General features: G+C 40.4%; 1 protein-coding gene across 1 annotated transcript in view; it reads left to right on the forward strand.

Moving 5' to 3' along the window:
- prr7 (proline rich 7 (synaptic)) overlaps positions 1–19,390 on the forward strand; it is a 30,249-nt gene extending 10,859 nt beyond the window's left edge. Inside the window, exon 3 of the mRNA XM_066716425.1 lies at positions 13,491–19,390. Within this exon, the coding sequence (XP_066572522.1) occupies positions 13,491–13,915 (425 nt within the window). The 3' untranslated portion in view covers positions 13,916–19,390. The remainder of the gene's footprint in view (positions 1–13,490) is intronic.
- Positions 19,391–19,735: the final 345 nt, after the last annotated feature.

A 19,735-nucleotide genomic window follows, 5' to 3' on the forward strand; every position in this document is an offset into this window, starting at 1 on the left:
CCCCCCCTAATGTGTCCTTGAAACTGATGCTGTAGAGTCTACACAGCCCTATTGTCCTGTTTTAAATCGTGCAGCTCCTCAAATCCTTAATCTCATAGGCAGTGCTTCAACTGCACCTTCAGCATTATTATTATTATTATTATTATTGTTAGGAATTGAACTGAACCAATAGAATTAACAACAAGGACCTTTGTCTGAGGTTCCAAGATTATTAGAAATGTAAAAGGTTTAAATAAAGTTTGTGTTTACCTGTTATGAGGGAGGATAAGCCAAGACAAAATACATATGGGAAATGTAAACAACATATCATTTTAACTTTGACCTTTGGTTTGGGTTGAATGAGGGTGTGGGAGCTGCCATATTTGTTTGGTTATGCTGGAAGGTTACAGAGGCCATCTTGGTGAGGGGCAATATTGGGTTTTCCATTACCATACTGTTAGTAATTGAGGGCATCTGATTTCCAGCAAGGAAAGAAAGAAAGTCTCATCTTAAATCTGGAATAAATAACTACATTATTTGTCTTGGCAATTTAACAAATAGTTTTTTTGTATCTATTGATAAGGTCACTAAATGTATTTATTGTGTATTGATGGTGTTGATTCAGTGGATTTAGAAATTGTATTTTATTTTTGGTTTTTATACATTTCCTTGTGGTTCATTGGTTTGTTCCAGAGGAGGTGTCATGTAGCCATGCCCTGCGATATATAACCAGGCGGTGGAAGAGTTAGTTTGTGGTCTGCTAAGGTGGAGGTCACTTGACAAAGTGCATCTATGTTGAATGTATAAACAACCGCAAACCCGAGTGTAGGTAGCTCTGTAGCATTAGTTATCCTGCTATAGGAGTTATCCATTGAGTTGAGAAACTGCCCAGAGGGGGAGGAGCTATGCAGTTACCCATGGGAACTCTGTGAACGTATGTGTATCAAAGCTGCCTACCAGACCGGGGGAGTGTGTCACACCACAGCAGACCCCCTCTTCTGTCTGCTACAAATAGTGAGACGCATCCCCAATCTTCCTCTTTTGCCAGAGCTAGATTTCTGTGTGATAACCCACGTCTGGGCGGTTTCTCTTTCTCGGTTAATTGGGGTTGCATTTGCAACCTATTGTTTTTTCTTGTTTGTTGGTTCTTTTCTGAACTGCGTTTTGTTTTGAGATCTCCTGACTCTTTTTGCCAGTTTTGCAAGCGACAATCAATAAATGAGTTATTTTTTGGAAACAGCTGACCCAGAGTCCACAACAACAATAATAAATAATAAAATAATAATAATAATTATTATTATTATTATTTTTATTACATTTCTTAGCAGATGCCCTTGTCCAGGGCGACTTTTTAAAGCATTTCAAAAGTGCAGTAATACAGTCGGTACAGAATACAATAAGCATACATCCTTGTATAAAGATCTGACATAATACAGTCCTAGATATGTGCTAGAGGAGAGGGGAAGGCAAAGAAGTCTCCGTAACACAAAATAAGTGTTGCCAATATTATAAGTGTGCAGGAGCATAAGAAAGCATAGTTTTTCAGTGCAAAATAGCAAGAGTGCTGAGCAGCCCAGGATATTATGTTGCTACAGTGGGTGGAAAAAGTATTTGATTCCCTGGTGATTTTGTACGTTTGCCCACTGACAAAGAAATGATCAGTCTATAATTTTAATGGTAGGTGTATTTTAACAGTGAGAGACAGAAAAACAACAAAAAAATCCTGAAAAACGCATTTCAAGAAAGTTACAAATTGATTTGCATGTTAATGAGGGAAATAAGTATTTGACCCCTTCCACTTAGTACTTGGTGGCAAAACCCTTGTTGGCAATCACAGAGGTCAGACGTTTCTTGTAGTTGGACACCAGGTCTGCACACATCTCAGGAGGGATTTTGTCCCACTCCTCTTTGCAGATCCTCTCCAAGTCATTAAGGTTTCGAGGCTGATGTTTGGCAACTCGAACCTTCAGCTCCCTCCACAGATTTTCTATGGGATTAAGGTCTGGAGACTGGCTAGGCCACTCCAGGACCTTAATGTGCTTCTTCTTGAGCCACTCCTTTGTTGCCTTGGCTGTGTGTTTTGGGTCATTGTCATGCTGGAATACCCATCCACGACCCATTTTCAATGCCCTGGCTGAGGGAAGGAGGTTCTCACCCAAGATTTGACGGTACATGGCCCCGTCCATCATCCCTTTGATGCGGTGCTGTTGTCCTGTCCCCTTAGCAGAAAAACACCCCCAAAGCATAATGTTTCCACCTCCATGTTTGACGGTGGGGATGGTGTTCTTGGGGTATAGGCAGCATTCCTCCTCCTCCAAACACGGCGAGTTGAGTTGATGCCAAAGAGCTCGATTTTGGTCTCATCTGACCACAGCACTTTCACCCAGTTCTCCTCTGAATCATTCAGATGTTCATTGGCAAACTTCAGACGGGCCTGTACATGTGCTTTCTTGAGCAGGGGGACCTTGCGGGCGCTGCAGGATTTCAGTCCTTCACGGCGTAGTGTGTTACCAATTGTTTTCTTGGTGACTATGGTCCCAGCTGCCTTGAGATCATTAACAAGATCCTCCCGTGTAGTTCTGGGCTGATTCCTCACCGTTCTCATGATCATTGAAACTCCACGAGGTGAGATCTTGCATGGAGCCCCAGACTGAGGGAGACTGACAGTTATTTTGTGTTTCTTCCATTTGCGAATAATCGTACCAACTGTTGTCACCTTCTCACCAAGCTGCTTGGCGATGGTCTTGTAGCCCATTCCAGCCTTGTGTAGGTCTACAATATTGTCCCTGACATCCTTGGACAGCTCTTTGGTCTTGGCCATGGTGGAGAGTTTGGAATCTGATTGATTAATTGCTTCTGTGGACAGGTGTCTTTTATACAGGTAACGAGCTGAGATTAGGAGCACTCCCTTTAAGAGAGTGCTCCTAATCTCAGCTCGTTACCTGTATAAAAGACACCTGGGAGCCAGAAATCTTGCTGATTGATAGGGGATCAAATACTTATTTCCCTCATTAACATGCAAATCAATTTATAACTTTCTTGAAATGCGTTTTTATGGATTTTTTTTGTTGTTTTTCTGTCTCTCACTGTTAAAATACACCTACTATTAAAATTATAGACTGATCATTTCTTTGTCAGTGGGCAAACGTACAAAATCAGCAGGGGATCAAATTCTTTTTTCCCTCACTGTATATACCAGGTACAGTCTGAACAGATGTGTCTTGAGTAATCGCCAGAAGGTGGTGTGCCTGTGTGGTCCTGACGTCAGTGGAAAGGTCATTCCATCACTCAGGGGTGAGGGTGGAAAAGAAGCGGACTCTGGATTAAGGGCAGCGGAGAGGGGATACAGTGAGCGCAGGAGGACCAGAGTAATCTGGAGGCAGTGTAAGGAGAGATGAGTCTGAAGGTAGCTCAGTGCAGTCTGGTCGAGGCAACGGTAGGTAAGAGTTGGATGGGAGCCGAGATCAGAAGCCAATGCAGGGATTGGACTAGTGGAGTAGCATGTGCAAATTGAGGCAGAGAGAACACCACACGAGCAGCCGAGTTATGGATGAGTTGGAGAGGGCATGTAGCAGATGCAGGGAAGCAGCCATGAGGGAGTTGCAGTAATCCAGGTGGGGAGACAACCAGGGTTTAGAAATTATAATCCTAATCTTAATGCTCCTCAGTTTTTCATTTTGGGGAGGCCTCTCAGTTCTTTTTCCACCAACTGTTTTCAAGCACTCTTGATTTAAAAAACAAACAAACAAACAAACAAACAAAACCTGGTCCTTAGCAGCCACTAACAGTAGGCTAGAGCATTTGTTATTTAATCAAAATATACTGGCCAAACAGTACTTTCTGCTTTTACCTGACATATATCATTTTAAAATGTTTAGCACCCCTGGCTCTTTTCAATATATTTCAAAATAGTTTAGCCATATGTAATGGCTAATGGGAGATGCTTTTTGACTAATTGCTTGTTACTGATTAAAATAAACTACAATAAGCTACAGTCGTTCAAGTAGGGCTGTAAACCACAGCCCTACATGAACGACTGTAGCTTATTGTAGTTTATTTTAATCAGTAACAAGCAATTAGTCAAAAAGCATCTCCCCATGTTACCCTCTCATCTGCCTCTGGGAAAAGGCAGAAAGTGTCATGTGGTGAATGACTTTTCACCAGTTAATTTAGACTTCTGGAAATAACTGACTGAGGCAATGATTTGTGAAATGCTTTTGAGATTAGTTTGAGCAGCTTAGTCACTTAAAAGCTGAAGTTGGCAGACCCAATAGTGGCATATTGTTACTGTCAGGATGAGTACTGCACTTTAACAGGACTAGGCACTTTACAAAAGGTTAGTAAGGTTAGAGTGGAGTCACTGACAAGAAAGGCTAAATACAGAGCTGCATAACTGCTATACTAGGATCACAATGAAGTTTTAAAGTGTTGCATATCTTTTACAGCTGGTTCCACAGACTTCACACATTAGCACAAATCTTGAGGTACCCCATCTAAAATAACATTGGGGTAGTCCAAAACCAGTGTTAACCTGTGTCTGTGAATCCAGACCTCATTTATGCTTTCCTTTAAGTCAGGGGTTCCCAGAGCCTGGTGATGGAGGGCCAGTTTCCCGAGGTTGCATGGAATGGGGGGGACGCAGTAGACAATTTACCACGGATGAAATCGAAATATGTCCCATTTTATTTCATATATATTTTTGTTAGGGAACATTTATGAACTGTAATTGTTTTATTGTTTTCCCCTAAATTACATGTGGAATTTGTAACAGAAAGTGTAAAAATATAGTGAAGGTTCAGAAAAGGGGTGGTTGTAGGTTGGCTTTGGGCGGCTATTCAAACAAGTTACTTAGTTTTTACTTGTTTTTGAAATTACATTATAATCTTGTGTCTTGAAGTGCTTTCAAGTAGCATTCTGCATGACCACAGGAGTGCGTGGATGGAAACGCAGTCCTTAAAACATACATACAAGTCCATCTGAACCTGAAATGTCTTTATCCAATTAAACTTGCACAGCATTTGGCATGCTTATATTACAGATAACCATTTAATTTTGGGGGAAGGTGGTATAACTATTAAGGTACAACCATCACTGCAATATGTTGGTATGAATTAATTAGACTCCACCTGTGGGTCAAAATTATATAAAGCCAAGGCACAGTGGACTATTGATATAAAGACACACACACACACACACACACTAACCACTCTTTACAGTTAGATTATATGCCTTCAATCCAGCTGCACTTCAACATGTTCCACCTCCACTCACAGGTTTCTCTTTGTTTAAAAATAAACTTTAGCCTCCCACCCTTATTTACAGCAGTGTTTTGAAGGGTTTTATATATCCTGTACAATAAATCCAGCGCTGTCTGAAATAGATTATCTCTATTCACTCGGTAATAATAATCACATGAGCATGACTGCAAAGAAGCATGGCACAGAAATAAGAGGCATCGATTTTTATGCCTAGTTTCCATTGCTGAAGTGTCTGTGCCCGTCTCGGACTCGTTCCTGAGCTTTTTGTAAAACCTGGGCTGCGTCCCAAATCGCACACTTGCTCCCTACACCCTTCGACAAGTGTGCACTTTGTGTGACGTTGTGCTGATGTCTCGGAGTGAAAGAGGGTCTGTATTCAAAACTGCATATTACCCTACTACATACTGCATGCTACATACTGATGTTCTGAGTAGTAAGTAGTACAGTATGCAGTATAAAGATGAATGATTCAGTGTACTGTATATGTCTTGTGACCTCTGGTTGTATTCTGCATATTTTGGTGAATGTAGCAATCCATCTGGGTACTTTTACCATACTACTAATTTGTATACTATGTCCAATATGAATACTGCATACTACTGAAATGTTGGAATGATATATGTGTAGTATGGTAGTATGCATTTTCAAATACAGCCAGGGTGTAGGGTGAAGCTAAAAGCATTAAATGTGACGCACTTTAGCGTCCGCATTCAGCATCTTTACCTTTGACCGAGAAAGTACCTATCAATCTTTGCTTGTGAGATTGCAGTTTTAAAGAATGGAGACTGCTATAGCTTTTGCAATAATACTGGAATTTGCAAACATTATCCTAACATTCGATCGGCTGTATTCTGAACTGCAGCCTGTGAACATAATTAGGAAAGTATTGAAATAACATACAAGCATACAGTAACCAGAGCAGATCTGTGTGTCTGCCCCCAGAACCATTGTTTGTTATCTTCCAAATCACCCTGGATAAAGGTTTTAGCTAAATAAATACTAATCATTATATATAAATCAGAATGGTCCAAATGACTTTCTTTGGTACCGGATTTTCACAGTGAACAAAGAGACGTGTATATCTTAATGTAAATTGTGGCTGTATTATCCACATATTTTCCAAATAAACCATTTTGATAATATTGTATGCTTGTATGTTAATGTGTCCTTGTATGTATTTCAATACTTTCCAAATATTTTCACAGTCTGCAGTCCAGAATACAATAGTGATGGACAATTCGCGAACGAACTAATAATTTCGAACAAATCTATTAAATGAACGAAAATAACTGACTCATCTCTCTTATGTTAATTTGACTCCCTTAAGCTGCATGCCTGCAGCTGCTTGCTTGCTCAACTATTGCCTGAGACTTTTGATTGATTTGAAATTTTGATTAACTCAGAGCTTTCATTCCTCTCTGCAGAGGTAAGTTTTGTGCAGTAGCAGTCTCACACATAGAGCTGGCTTTGTCTTCTCTACAGAGATCTACTGTGTAAATAACCTCTTTGTACCATCTTTTCAGATATTCTTGAGTGTGTGTTGGAGCTGCTGTTCTCCATGAATCCTTGACGTTGATGCATCAATATCAACGTCCAACATCGACATCAATATCGATGTGGCCCTCGACGTTAATAACCATGTGTCAACGTCTGCATCGATATCAACGTCGATGCATTGTTATCGATGTCAAACCCTCAACGTAGACACGATAACATTTTTCAGGAAAACCTTATTCCTATAGTTATGTGCTTCTGTGATGAGCTGTGTAAAGTGGCACTTTGTGACAGACTTTTCCAGTTGCAGTAACCATCAGTCATCCAAACAGATTTTTTGGTTGACAAGCAAACATGCAGTTTAATTTGTTAGTCACGGTGCTACCAGTCAGCCATTTATGTACCCCATACCAGGACACCTGAAACCTGTTTGTTTCCTGTCTTTCTTAAAAACGTCAAAACCGCACTGCTGCGGCAAATGGGAGAGATGCTCGAAACTATCTGGACAGAGAGGGAATTGACATAGGAAATTGATGGCCCCTCCATCAACATGCCCCCCTGCCACTGCCCTTACAGGAGGAGATGCTCTCCTACATGGCTTCTCACTCCAGTATTTCATAGAACCCTTTCTGGGTCCCAGCGCCCAGGGCACTGATGCACAAACAAACAGACTACAGATCCTACACTACACTACAGATACTATGCTAAAAAAGGCATACGTGGTGTATATTCTGTGGGTAAGGTGGCAAATGCCCAGTCCCTCCTGGTGCTGTACCTGGGACACCTAGCATGGCAGTTGACACGGAGGAGATAAAGCTGGTCTCAGCCTACATGACCGACCTCCTGTGGGAAGGGGGAAAAAATTAGATAGGGAGATGACTGGCGGCTTTGGTGGTAGCTAGACGCCATCTTGGGCCATCACGGGCTAAGTTGTTTGACTTGGAGAATCCACCTCGACGCCTGGTCAAACTTCTTGGACCACTGTCGACCTAAACATAGAATGCTCGGCTAAGGCGAAGGAGATGGTGACGAAGTACACTGACCTTCAACAGCCAAGAAGACAGCCCCAGGCACGCCACTGGCACTACCCACAGGGGAAATAGTGGATGAGGCACAAAAACCCACCGCAGCTGGCAGCGCGCAGCACAGGCAAGATGCAAGCCATACAACTAGTGGACCGGGAGGGGTTATACTTGGGAATAATTTCCTAGTGCCAAAGAAGGATGGCAGCTTCAGGCCCATACTCGATCTGAAGGCTCTCAACATGTTTCTGAAGAAAATAAACTTCAGCGTGTTGACTGCACAGTGTATCCTTCAGTCCGTCTGACCCAGTGACTGGTTTGCTACAACTCTGGGTAAACACCCATGGGCTGCACCCAGCAAGACACAGACACCACATGCAGGAGGACACTGGTCTGGTGGCACAATTACAACAACTTACACCTCGGATCCCCCATCGGCTGTCCCCACATAAGGGAAGTCGTCACGACAGACAACACCAACTCTGACTGGGGCACAGTCTGGAATGGGATCAGCATACAGAGGACGTGGAGCGGTCATTGGTCATCTGCCCACATCAATGCACAGGAGCTGCAAGGAGTATCATTGGCACTCAGACAGTTCCAGCACATCATGTCGAACAAAGCTGTTAGACAAATAACATGACAGTGTTAGATTACACCAAGAGGGCATGCGCTTGCATGCGCTCACCCAGACTGCATTGTGTGTGTGCAAACTTCTCCGATGGGCCTAGGATAATATCTGATCAATCAGGGCAATACACCTGCTAGGTTTGTACAACACAGCGGCGGAGATTGAATCCTCTAGCAGTGGAGCAGCACCCAGTTTTGTCTCCTTTCCTGTGGATTGGTATGACATTTGCCATCTTCCAGTCAGTTGGCACATCCCCTGTTCTAAGTGTCATTTGGAATATTTGAGTTAGTGGCCTTTAAATAAATTCCCTACTTTCTTTGAGTACTGTTAGAAATATACCATCTGGCCCAGGTGATTTGTTTGTTTTTAATTCTGCTAGTCCCTGTAGTACCTCCTCCTCATTTATCCTGATCTCTCTTAGGGTTTGACTGGACAGATTCATAACCTGTGGCATGTTATCCATTTTTTCTTTTGTAAAAACCTCTGTGAAATACTCATTTAGAACATTTGTCACATCTTGTTCGTTTCCAAGATACTTCAATTTTTGCCCTTTATCTGTTTCACTTCCTCCTTTATTGACCTCTTAATGTTGTAGTATTGAAAAATATTTTTTAGCTCCAAGAGCTGTTTCTTTCTATTTCCCTCTTTGCTTTCCTGATCCCTTTCTTAAGATCTCTTTGCAGCTCAACATATTTTTTGTATTTTGTTTTGTCTCCATCCATTTTGTATGCACTATACAACATTTTCTTTCTCTTGATAGATACCTTTTTTGCATACCTCTATTAAACCATTTTGGCCACTGTTTTGTTATGTTTTGGTAAAAATTTCTCCTGAGTCTCAAGTAGTATATTCTTACAATATTACCATCCATTTTCAACTGAATCTGTATCCAGTGTGCTCTAGTCTAACTCTTCTAAGTGCTGCCTCATAACTTCCAGGTTTGCTTTTCTAAAATTGTAGATCGTTGTTTTAGATTTGGTCCTTGTTTTTTGAAAGTATGCCTCATAGCTAACCATATTGTGATCACATATTGGTTCTCTAACTAGTGTCCCTCTGACTTGATCCTGGTCATTTGAAAAGATCAAATCAATGCATAGTTAGAAAGCAGTAATTTACCATCTCAACAATTTCTATCTCTACTTCTGTAGTCCCAACTGGGCTTTCCCAGTCTGTGTTTGGGAAATTGAAATGCCCCATTATAACAGCCACATCCTTGCTACAAGCAGTCCTGATTACATTGTATAATGTAACATCTTTCTGAATATCTGAATTGGGTGGTCTGTAACACACTCCTACCACTAATCCTCCAGATCATTTGTTCAAAAATGTAACCACAAAATTCGGTTTGTACAGGTCCCATCAATCCCAGAAGTAAGACCAATGCTCCATAAATTTAAAACCCTCTTCCCTACACCAAGATTTCAGCCACATGTTAAACTTTCTAATCTCTGCCTTTCTCCCTGGCCATGCACGTGGTACTGGAAGTATTTTGGAGAAAACTACCATGGAGGTTCTGCTCTTTAGTTTCTTTCCTAACTCTTTAAATTTGTCTTGCAGAACCTCTGCCCTTCCTTTTCCTATGTCATTGGTTCCAATGTGGACCATGACCAGTGGAATTCCCCAGGCTTTGGCCAGTAGCCCGTCTACTAAGGAGATCTGCAACCTGAGCACCACGCAGGCAAGATACCATGCGGGTCTCCTTATCACTAGAACACACTGTGTGATCTACACCTTTAAGGATCAAGTCTCCTACTATAACTACCTCCCTGTTCTGGGGGGGAGTGGGCACCATGGTGCTCTGGTGCTCAACTGCCCTTCCATCACCCTCTGAGCTGTCACGGTCCAACTTGGTGTCCAGTAGTTGGAACCTGTTTCTCTAGAAACTGAACCTGCATTTCTAGCTCTTGGGATGTCTCTAAGGGGTGTGCATGCCCTTTTCTGTGGTTACGACCTACTGTAACCCAGCAGTTCTACATAGATAGACTAGATAGGATCCTTGGATCACTTCATTAATAGACACCAAATGAACACAATGGGTTGAATGGCCTCCTCTCGTTTGTAAATTTTCTTATGTTCTTATGTTCTAAATCAGGTGTCTAGACTTCACGACAGCTCTGGTATAGCCTTCCCATTTAGTAATTGTTGTCTTTTGAATTGAAACGGAACATTGTTATTATCATTACCCTGGTTCCCTGAAAAAGAAAGACAACGATTACCCTTCAGGGGTCGCTCTACCAGACAAGCTTCATGACACAGAAATGGCAGGTTGCTACTGTGAGGAGGAGACACTTCACAGGCACAAGGGTGGGACTCCTTCTCCCAGCAGGGCCCCTATTGCTCAGCTTTGCTACAAGTTTTCACATGATTGGCAGGTCAGAAGGCTCTTCCCATTCGGTAATGGTTGCCTTTCTTTTTAAGGGAACCAAGGTTATGATAACCTAACATTTCCTTTTAAAAACACAGACAGAAAATAACACTATGAGTGATAGAGACTGACATGGAAAGGACTTTTGTGGCTATTTTATTCTTTCTGCTTTACATGATTGGAGACAGCATAATAAATACTCAGGCAGGTTTCTGTTAAGAAATATTAGGAAGAGCTAAACGTGTATAGACAACATTTTATTCAGACAAGCATTACATTACAGTAAGAAAACTCTTCCATGTGCAACAATAAAGTAGCACTATTTATTATTATTATTATTATTATTATTATTATTGTAATCATCATCAAGATATGTGCTGGTAGATATGCCCTGTAGATGGCACAACTTGACACTTATTATTTTACTACAGGTTTGTAACTAACTGTTTCTAATTTTTAATTTACTTAATTACTTACTTTTAATTTAACCAGGGCAAGTTACAGCTGAAACTAAATAAACATGTATTCATACAGTAACAGTGGTTTAATTAAAGCAAACTATAATTTAACGAAGTGTACACATTTTAGTCATGGCGTTTATAAATGTAAAATCTTAAGTGCAAGTTCGACTAAAATATACAGTACTGTGCAAAAGTTTTAGGCAGGTGTGAAAAAATGCTGTAAAGTAAGAATGCTTTCAAAAATAGACATGTCAATAGATTATATTTATCAATTAACTAAATGCAAAGTGAGTTAACAGAAGAAAAATCTACATCAAATCAATATTTGGTGTGACCACCCTTTGCCTTCAAAACAGCATCAATTCTTCTAGGTACACTTGCACACAGTTTTTGAAGGGACTCGGCAGGTAGGTTGGACAAACATCTTGGATAACTAACAACAGTTCTTCTGTGGATTTAGGCAGCCTCAGTTGCTTCTCTCTCTTCATGTAATCCCAGACAGACTCTGTGATGTTGAGATCATCACATCTTAATGACTTTTGCTATACATTTGGGGTCGTTGTCATGCTGCAGAATAAATTTGGGGCCAATTCGATGCCTCCTTGATGGTACTGTACTTCTCAGCATTGAGGAGACCAATAATTCTGACCAAATCCCCAACTCCATTTGCAGAAATGCAGCCCCAAACTTGCAAGGAACCTCCACCATGCTTCACTGTTGCCTGCAGACACTCATTTGTGTACCGCTCTCCAGCCCTTCAGTGCACAAACTACAGCCAAATATTTCAATTTTTGACTCATCAGTCCAGAGCACCTGCTACTATTTTTCTGCACCCCAGTTCCTGCGTTTTCATGTATAGTTGTCGCTTGGCCTTTTGCCACGTCAGAGGTATGGCTTTTTGGCTGCCAGTCTTCCATGAAGGCCACTTCTGACCAGACTTCTCCAGACAGAAGATGGGTGTACCAGGGTCCCACTGTTTTCTGCCAATTCTGAGCGGATGGCACTGCTGGACATCTCCCAATTGCGAAGGGAAGTAAACATGATGGGTCTTTCATCTGTTACAGTAAGTTTCCTTGACTGACCACTGTATCTACAGTCCTCAACGTTGCCCGTTTCTTTGTGCTTCTTCAAAAGAGCTTGGACAGCACATCTGGAAACTCCTGTCTGCCTTGAAATTTCTGCCTGGGAGAGACATTGCTGATGCAGTATAACTACCTTGTGCTCAGTCTTGCCATGGTGTATGATTTTTGACAGTAAACTGTCTATAGCAACCTCACCTTGTTAGCTGAGTTTGGCTGTTCCTCACCCAGTTTTATTCTTCCTACACAGCTGTTTCTGTTTCAGTTAATGATTGTGTTTCAACCTACATATTGAATTGAAGATCATTAGCACCTGTTTGGTATAATTATTTAATCATACACCTGACTATTTGACACAAATTCCCTGACTTTGTGCAAGTGTACCTAAAATAATTTATGCTGTTTTAAGGCAAAGGGTAGTCACACCAAATATGGATTTTATGTAGATTTTTCTTCTGTTCACTCACTTTGCATTTAGTTAATTGATAAATATAAACTATAAACATCTATTTTTGAAAGCATTCTTTACAGCATTTCTTCACACCTGCCTAAAACTTTTGCACAGTATTGTACTTCAGTAATGCCATAAACGCAGGTACATACAATCGTAACCGTTCCTTAATTTTTGTTGTACTCTTTTGTTTTTTTTGCACCTAGATCTTGTTAAATTCGTGATTGGCAAAAACTCTGCCAAGTTTTTAATGCACTCGGATATTAACTGTAAGTAATTGTTTCTATATATGGACTTCACACCATGTTGCTAATAAAACTTTTTTTGTGTGTGATCCCAGGCACTTGAGATTCTCCCCTTCTGAAAACAAAGCATTTCCTTAGACAGACACTTTTGGCCACATCTGTCCAAAGACTAGAAGCGTCCAGAAAACTTGGGACACAACGCTTAAGCTAGTGGAAACACCCACTGAAAATGGGCAACTCTGACAGTGAGCAACTCTGACAGTGAGAGAATATATTGGCACAAGCAGGGGGAGGCACAAACGCATCCATTGCTTGGCTGGGCCTGATGCAGACACTGAAGCAGAAGGGAGATGTTTATATCATAGGGGTGGGGGAGGGAAGAAATAACCAGGGCGACCTGCTCAATTGCCTGATGTGGATGTAGGGTGCTAGTTTTAAGTTGCCACAGCACTATCATTTCAACCCATGGCCATCTGTTTGATTTTGTCTTTTCTTTTCCTCTCAGAAGTGGATGTTTTCAGCAAGCCCCCTTGCTACGAGGAAGCAGTGCTGATGGAAGACCCCCCACCCCCCTACAGTGAGGTCCTGGCCGACTCCAGGGCGGGGGTCTACAGCAAGCCCAGCCGGAAACCGAAAGACCCCGAAACCAGCAAAAGCACCCCTGAGCCTGTGTTCCCTGAGAGGGCCTACACCTCCCTCATACACCTGCCCATGTCGGAGCACTGGGACTCCCTGGGGCGGCTGTTGTCCACGGTGGACCTGAACCGCAATAACCTCCCCTCGCAAATGCAGGCCAGAGCGCCCCTTCACCCCACGCTGCCGCACAGCCGGCGCTCAAACACAAACTTCAGCAGGGGCATGCCTCTGCCTGACAGGACGTACCCTCTCCCCACCGCCTTCCCTTTGTTCGGCAGGAGCACGGCCGTGTGAGAGGGAGATGGTAGAGGTTCAGTTTGGATCCTTGCAGAGGACATTAATACATTTTTTTTAACAAAATACTTTAAAATACTTGTTGGGTGAGGAAGGAGATATATATATATATATATATATATATATATTTTAAAAAGACGCTTTATGTTGTGTACAGGAATTGGGGTGCGGTGTTGATGTCTGTCAAGGTAGAAGGGCCATGCTGTGCTTGTCTCTCTTCTCTGGCTATTTCGCCCAAAACCCATCCCCTACCACCCAGCCCTCTCGACTCTCAACCTGACGCAGAGGAGCTACTATGCTCTCGGCTTCTCTGTCAGTCTCGCGTTGCCATGGCACTGATATTAACACATGGTTTTTGTCTCGGGCCCTCTCTCTGTAAGCCTGTGCTTTTTTTACTGCCAGCAGAAGCAGTGGATTACACCCACTCTTTGTCGCGACTTTCTTCCCAACACCTGTCCCCACAGTCGATCCTGCAGTCCAGCACTGCTGTATAAGAAAGAAAGCAACAGCCATGGGATTTTCACTGCAGATTAGTTTGAGAGAAGCCACCACACAGAGCAGTTGTTTTGCCCTTATTTTAACCTTACCTTTGGATGCACAATGGTTTACATCTGTATCATCATAATGCCACATTGACTAGAACAATACCATGTATTAGAGTCATATGCAGCATGTCCCTTTGTAGCATGCTTCTACATGAAAGCAAACTGATATGGGCACATACACACATGCATAAATCTGTCTGCAGTTCCTCATTATAATACTGCCCCCTCTTATAAAGCCAGCCTTGCTTACTGCCAATTTCAATAGCAGTCACAGTTTCAGCGGTATAATGAGGTATGTATATGTAAGTGGAAACTTTAATTTGTCTGCATGGCAGTAACTAGGGTGTTCCGAAATGTAAGATTTCCCTAATCTTCTGTGGCAGTTGCAGATCTAATGCCCACCCTTTTTGTAGCTGCAGTTTGGAAGCACTAAGAAACACAAATCATCTTTTTGGCTCCAGAGATGTGCATTTGCAAAGCCCAAAGATTTCCTATGAGCACTCTGCCCATGTTCTGTGTTCTAAAAATGGCAGAGAGATGATTTTTACACAACAAAACAAAGTGCCAAAAAAACAAAAACAAACTAACAACAGATTGCAGGATCTGTCCCTGAAAGAAACTTTAAAATTGTGTGTTTGCACAGAAAATGCATACCTGGAGAGCAATCATTTGTTCTTCAAGAAGACATTACAAAGCAACTTTGACAGCTCTTTGCAATCTTAAAGTTTTGTTCTGGATACGTTTGCCATTGCTTCATGTATTTTTATTTATTTATTATTTAAACATTAAACAAGTGTGGCAATCCATGGTTATCACTGAAATCTAATGAATAGCTCATTCTATCACTACTGAAATAGCTGACAGGGTTTAAATAATGTATGAAGCTAATCTGTAAAAGAATGCTTGCAGTGCTATCATTTATCAGGGAACAAGAAAATTCCATTGAGTGGAATGTAAAACATTAATTAGCCATGTTTTAATTTATTTATTTTCCTGTCTCTGAAGCACATTGTTTTTATATGTTTTTGTGAACAATTTGTTTATTGAGATTCAGACCAACACAAAAGCAGCAATCACAAATTAGGGCCAATACAGGACATGAACAGAACCTCAGGGGTCTGTATTTAATTTTGACCTGGATGGGGACTGTTAGTGTTTTGGCACTGCCTACATTTAACTTCATATGAATGCACTCCTGAAGGAAGTCGGGTTTTAAGATTTATTTGATTACTGAAACGGGTGGATATTAAAAGTGAATGGAATTAAGCCCACCAACCAATCACCTACTCACCTCACCCCAATCCCAGTATTTTAGCTGGGGTTATATCCAAAAATAATGTTAAACTTTCTTTACCTCATTATATAAAAATGGATTTTTAAAAATAATTGTGGAGAAAAAAAAAAGCTATAGGATAATCAGAAGTGTTTCAGTGAATTTGCACTTAAAAAACAAAACATTTGATTGTATCTTAGAGTAGATTCACATCTTAGCCTATTTCTATTTAAAGTGTTTTTTTCTTCTCTCTTTTGAAATGCAGATAGCTTGACTTAAATGACATACTTAAAGGATGAGGTATACTTAAGTGGAGGGGAAACATGATGGCTCATCCTATTAGTGAACATAGTACAAAAGCTTATGTCAACTTTGATTGTGGGGACGAGACAGAATTAACAAAATCATTTGCTCTCAAATGGCTGCCAGTCATTAAAGAAAAGAGAAATGCATTTTCTCTTAATACTCCATAATGCCTTTGGAGTATTGAGTTCCTTTGAAGAGTATTTTCTGTCAATGAATCTCAAAAATCAGACTTCACAAATAACATTAACCCTTTCATGCATGAGCACCTTAGGGACCAATCCAATTTCTTTGCATACACACTATGCTTGGAATAGTTTTACACTACCACATATTTGGCTGTTATCATTTTTCTGCATGAGGAACTTCTAAGAAGGTGCCCTCTATTTACATTCATTTAAGTGTAAAAGTCTATAAGAAATATAATAACTATGTGTCTGAATTTATTTTCAGGAATGTGTGCATGAAAGGGTTAAAGGGGTATCTCCTATATTGTAAATGTGTGTACAAAAAAACAAACAAAAAATGAACAAGCAACCAAAACTGCTGCTCTGTGTACTTTTAACTTAAAGCAAAATCCAAAGTAGATCATTGTCATCCCAGATGATTGGCTTGGCAGAGTTTAGTTTTTTCTTTTTCTTTCATTTATTATTTATTTTTGCTTCTTGTCACTGGATGTTTGCTCTTATGACCCCTCCTTGTTCAGATGCTGCAGTTCTCTTTGAAGCTGACTTGTATTTTCCTCCACCTTTGACAACTTCGGGTTACTCGCAACGCTGTCGTCAGCATCTGAGTTGCTGTCTCCGGTCAATCACGGGCACTCTCCCATCGTAGTTCTGACAGAAGCCACTTTTGTGGTCAGAAAATCTGCCCCCCCATTGTCTAGTGCCCTATCCCTCTGAGGACCTGGTGTCTTTTCCTTACTTGATACAGTTCAGTCAGAATTAACATATGCTGGAAAAATTAATTCAGCAGTATAACCTAAGAAGAAGAGTTCTATAAGGTTTGGTTAAACTTAATCCTGCTTTCAGCACTGTTGTATGGGAGGGAGGTGTTCAGTCAAACCATTTTTTAATAGTGGTAAAATCCATTTCCCCCACCCCAACAGATTTGGCTGATTTAAATCTAGTCAATTTAAGTTTTGTTTTTTCTTTTGCTACAAATTGTATACATTTCCAAGGAAATTGCACAGAAGGTATGTCTTAAAAGCCTTTTACTAATAAACATACAACTACATACATATAACTCTCAGAGTTTGTGTCTGGTATACAGAACAAAATATGTGTGGTGGTTCTGTGGTGCATTGCTTTCTGCATCTGGTAACTGATATTACGCCCACCATGAGTTTTCACCCAATTTGCAAACATTTTAATAAAGGTAACCCCTCATCAGACCCTCCTGTTAGCAAATGCACACACTGTGTATAGCTGCATAGCAAGTTTTATTAAAACAACAAAAGTTGCATTATACTACAAAACATTACCCGTCCCCTGATTCCAACTATAGTCATTCTGCCTTGTGCAAAGTAGCAATGTCTTCACAGGGTGATGGAGAGGTTGACTGCGCATGGCCTCATCCTGAAGTATAAAGTATTGTGAGGCAAGGCCAATTTGATATCACTGATATAAGTTGCAGAATTATAAGCAATGTGTTATATCAAAGTCAAAGTATATGTCAAAATTAATACACAAACTCTGCTACCTTGCTTTTATGTTTGCTTTATTTGGCATTACATCCAATCACTACAAAGTTGCTTTAACAGTTCTGGTGGTAGATAGAATTTAAAAATGAATCACCTCAACTTTTCCATACCTAATGTAATATATTAGTTAATGAGACTGACCTAGCATTGCTATAGCCTAAATAATACCTTTAAATAGTTCACTAAAGTATGGTCTATTTCAAAATATGGTGACCATAATGTTATATGTTTAAAGCTCTTTGTTAACCCAAAGGACCCAAAACTACTTTTACTTTATAAATTATCCATTAATTACTGAGAGTTTAAATTGCAAACTGACAATCATGGCAGATGGGTGGGATTTGCTAGGTGGACAGAGGTGAATGTTACATGGAAAATCATGATATAGGAGTGCAGTTCTGGTACAGAAAGAGAAAGGTAATACAAATTCAAATTAATCTATTCATAATTATGGAAGAGAGGGGACATTTTAAACATTTTTAACTTCTCTTGGTATGTTGAGAAGAGTTTCCTGGCAATGTGCTACTCCATTGATTTCTATGGGGTTTTACATGCCTTTCTGTAGAAATCTTTACATATCTTTCATATCTTATCACTGATCAGTCTAGTTCAAAAAAACATTTTTACAGGACTAAATGGATCAGTGAAGGACATTGCTTCAAATGAAGGGTTTGAATACTTGCAAATACTTCCCAACCTTTTTTCTGCTTCTGTAGCCAGGTCTGTGTCCCCCTCATGACTGCTTTGGAAACATGTTTGCTTCATGTAAAAAAAAGTCTGTGCCTTAATCTTCCCTGATCAGTATGTTTTTTGTTGTACGGAGAACAAGAAAATGTAGCTGGAAATCCTACTTGTGGTACCAAAGGAACTCTGTGTTTTGTTTTTTAAAGAGACTTTTGAAGCACTTCAGCGGCACAGGCAGATCAGTTTACTTAATTTACCGGGTGAATGGATTCATACAAGCTGCATGGCAAAGAATAAGGAGAACCTCTGGCAGCTCTTTAAAATGCGTTCTGTATAACATGCAGCTGCAGGCTTAATGCTTCATCATAAAAAGGTTGTGTTGCAGCATCAGACGTAATGGGATTTTTGTAGCACAAGTAATGAACTGTGATGAAATTCTGTGTGAAAGATAAACAGAAGCACTTTTGTTTAACTGCACTTTGGCAATGCTAGGTCCTTGGAGGAAGTATGTATGAAGGCAGTTAAGCCAAACTGTCTTTCCCTTAGGAACAGACATAAGAAGCTATAATTACATTCTGACCATAATTATTACTTTTAAGGCCACTATTGTTCCCTATGGCTCAATCTTGTATGATCACATATATTGTAAATGGATGTACTGTACTGTATTAGAAAATGTATCTGTGCCTCATCCACTGTATTGTCTTATGTCTGTTCCATAGGAGTCTAATAATAATATGAATTGCTGTACATATCCGGATTGTGCTGTGGTGAACAGGAATGTCTGCTATGTACCACTGCCTCATGGAAGAAAAAATAAAAATGTGGTGACTTGAATGTAAATCTTGACAATCCACTCATATTGTTCTCTTCCCATTGATGCAAGTTTAAACAAATAAATACAATAAAGGGGTTTGTTTGGATTCCTTCTTTTGTAACATGTTTAAACCCAGGCTATTGTAAATAAATACAATATTATGAAATATATTCTCCCTTGATCTTCCTTCAGGAAAAAAGTACTATTTGGGCAAAGTTCAGCAAATTATCCAGGCAGCAAACTTGACTTAAAGCATTTCGGCCCAAGACAACCGCTATATGCTTGCAGAGTACTAAACTCTGAATCTGACATAATGCCAAGCACTAAACTGAGCAGCAGTTGTCAGATAAGTTTATACAGTTGTATTAAAGTGGACTATTCAAGTTTTTGGTAAGATGTTTATTATGGTGTAGTGTAATGGTCTAATGAGCCAAAAGATTACTGTTATTGAATACACTGTAGAGTTTTCATTTTAACATAACCACAACATGACACT

Source organism: Amia ocellicauda, chromosome 11, assembly GCF_036373705.1.
Source record: "Amia ocellicauda isolate fAmiCal2 chromosome 11, fAmiCal2.hap1, whole genome shotgun sequence".
Lineage (NCBI taxonomy): Eukaryota > Metazoa > Chordata > Actinopteri > Amiiformes > Amiidae > Amia > Amia ocellicauda.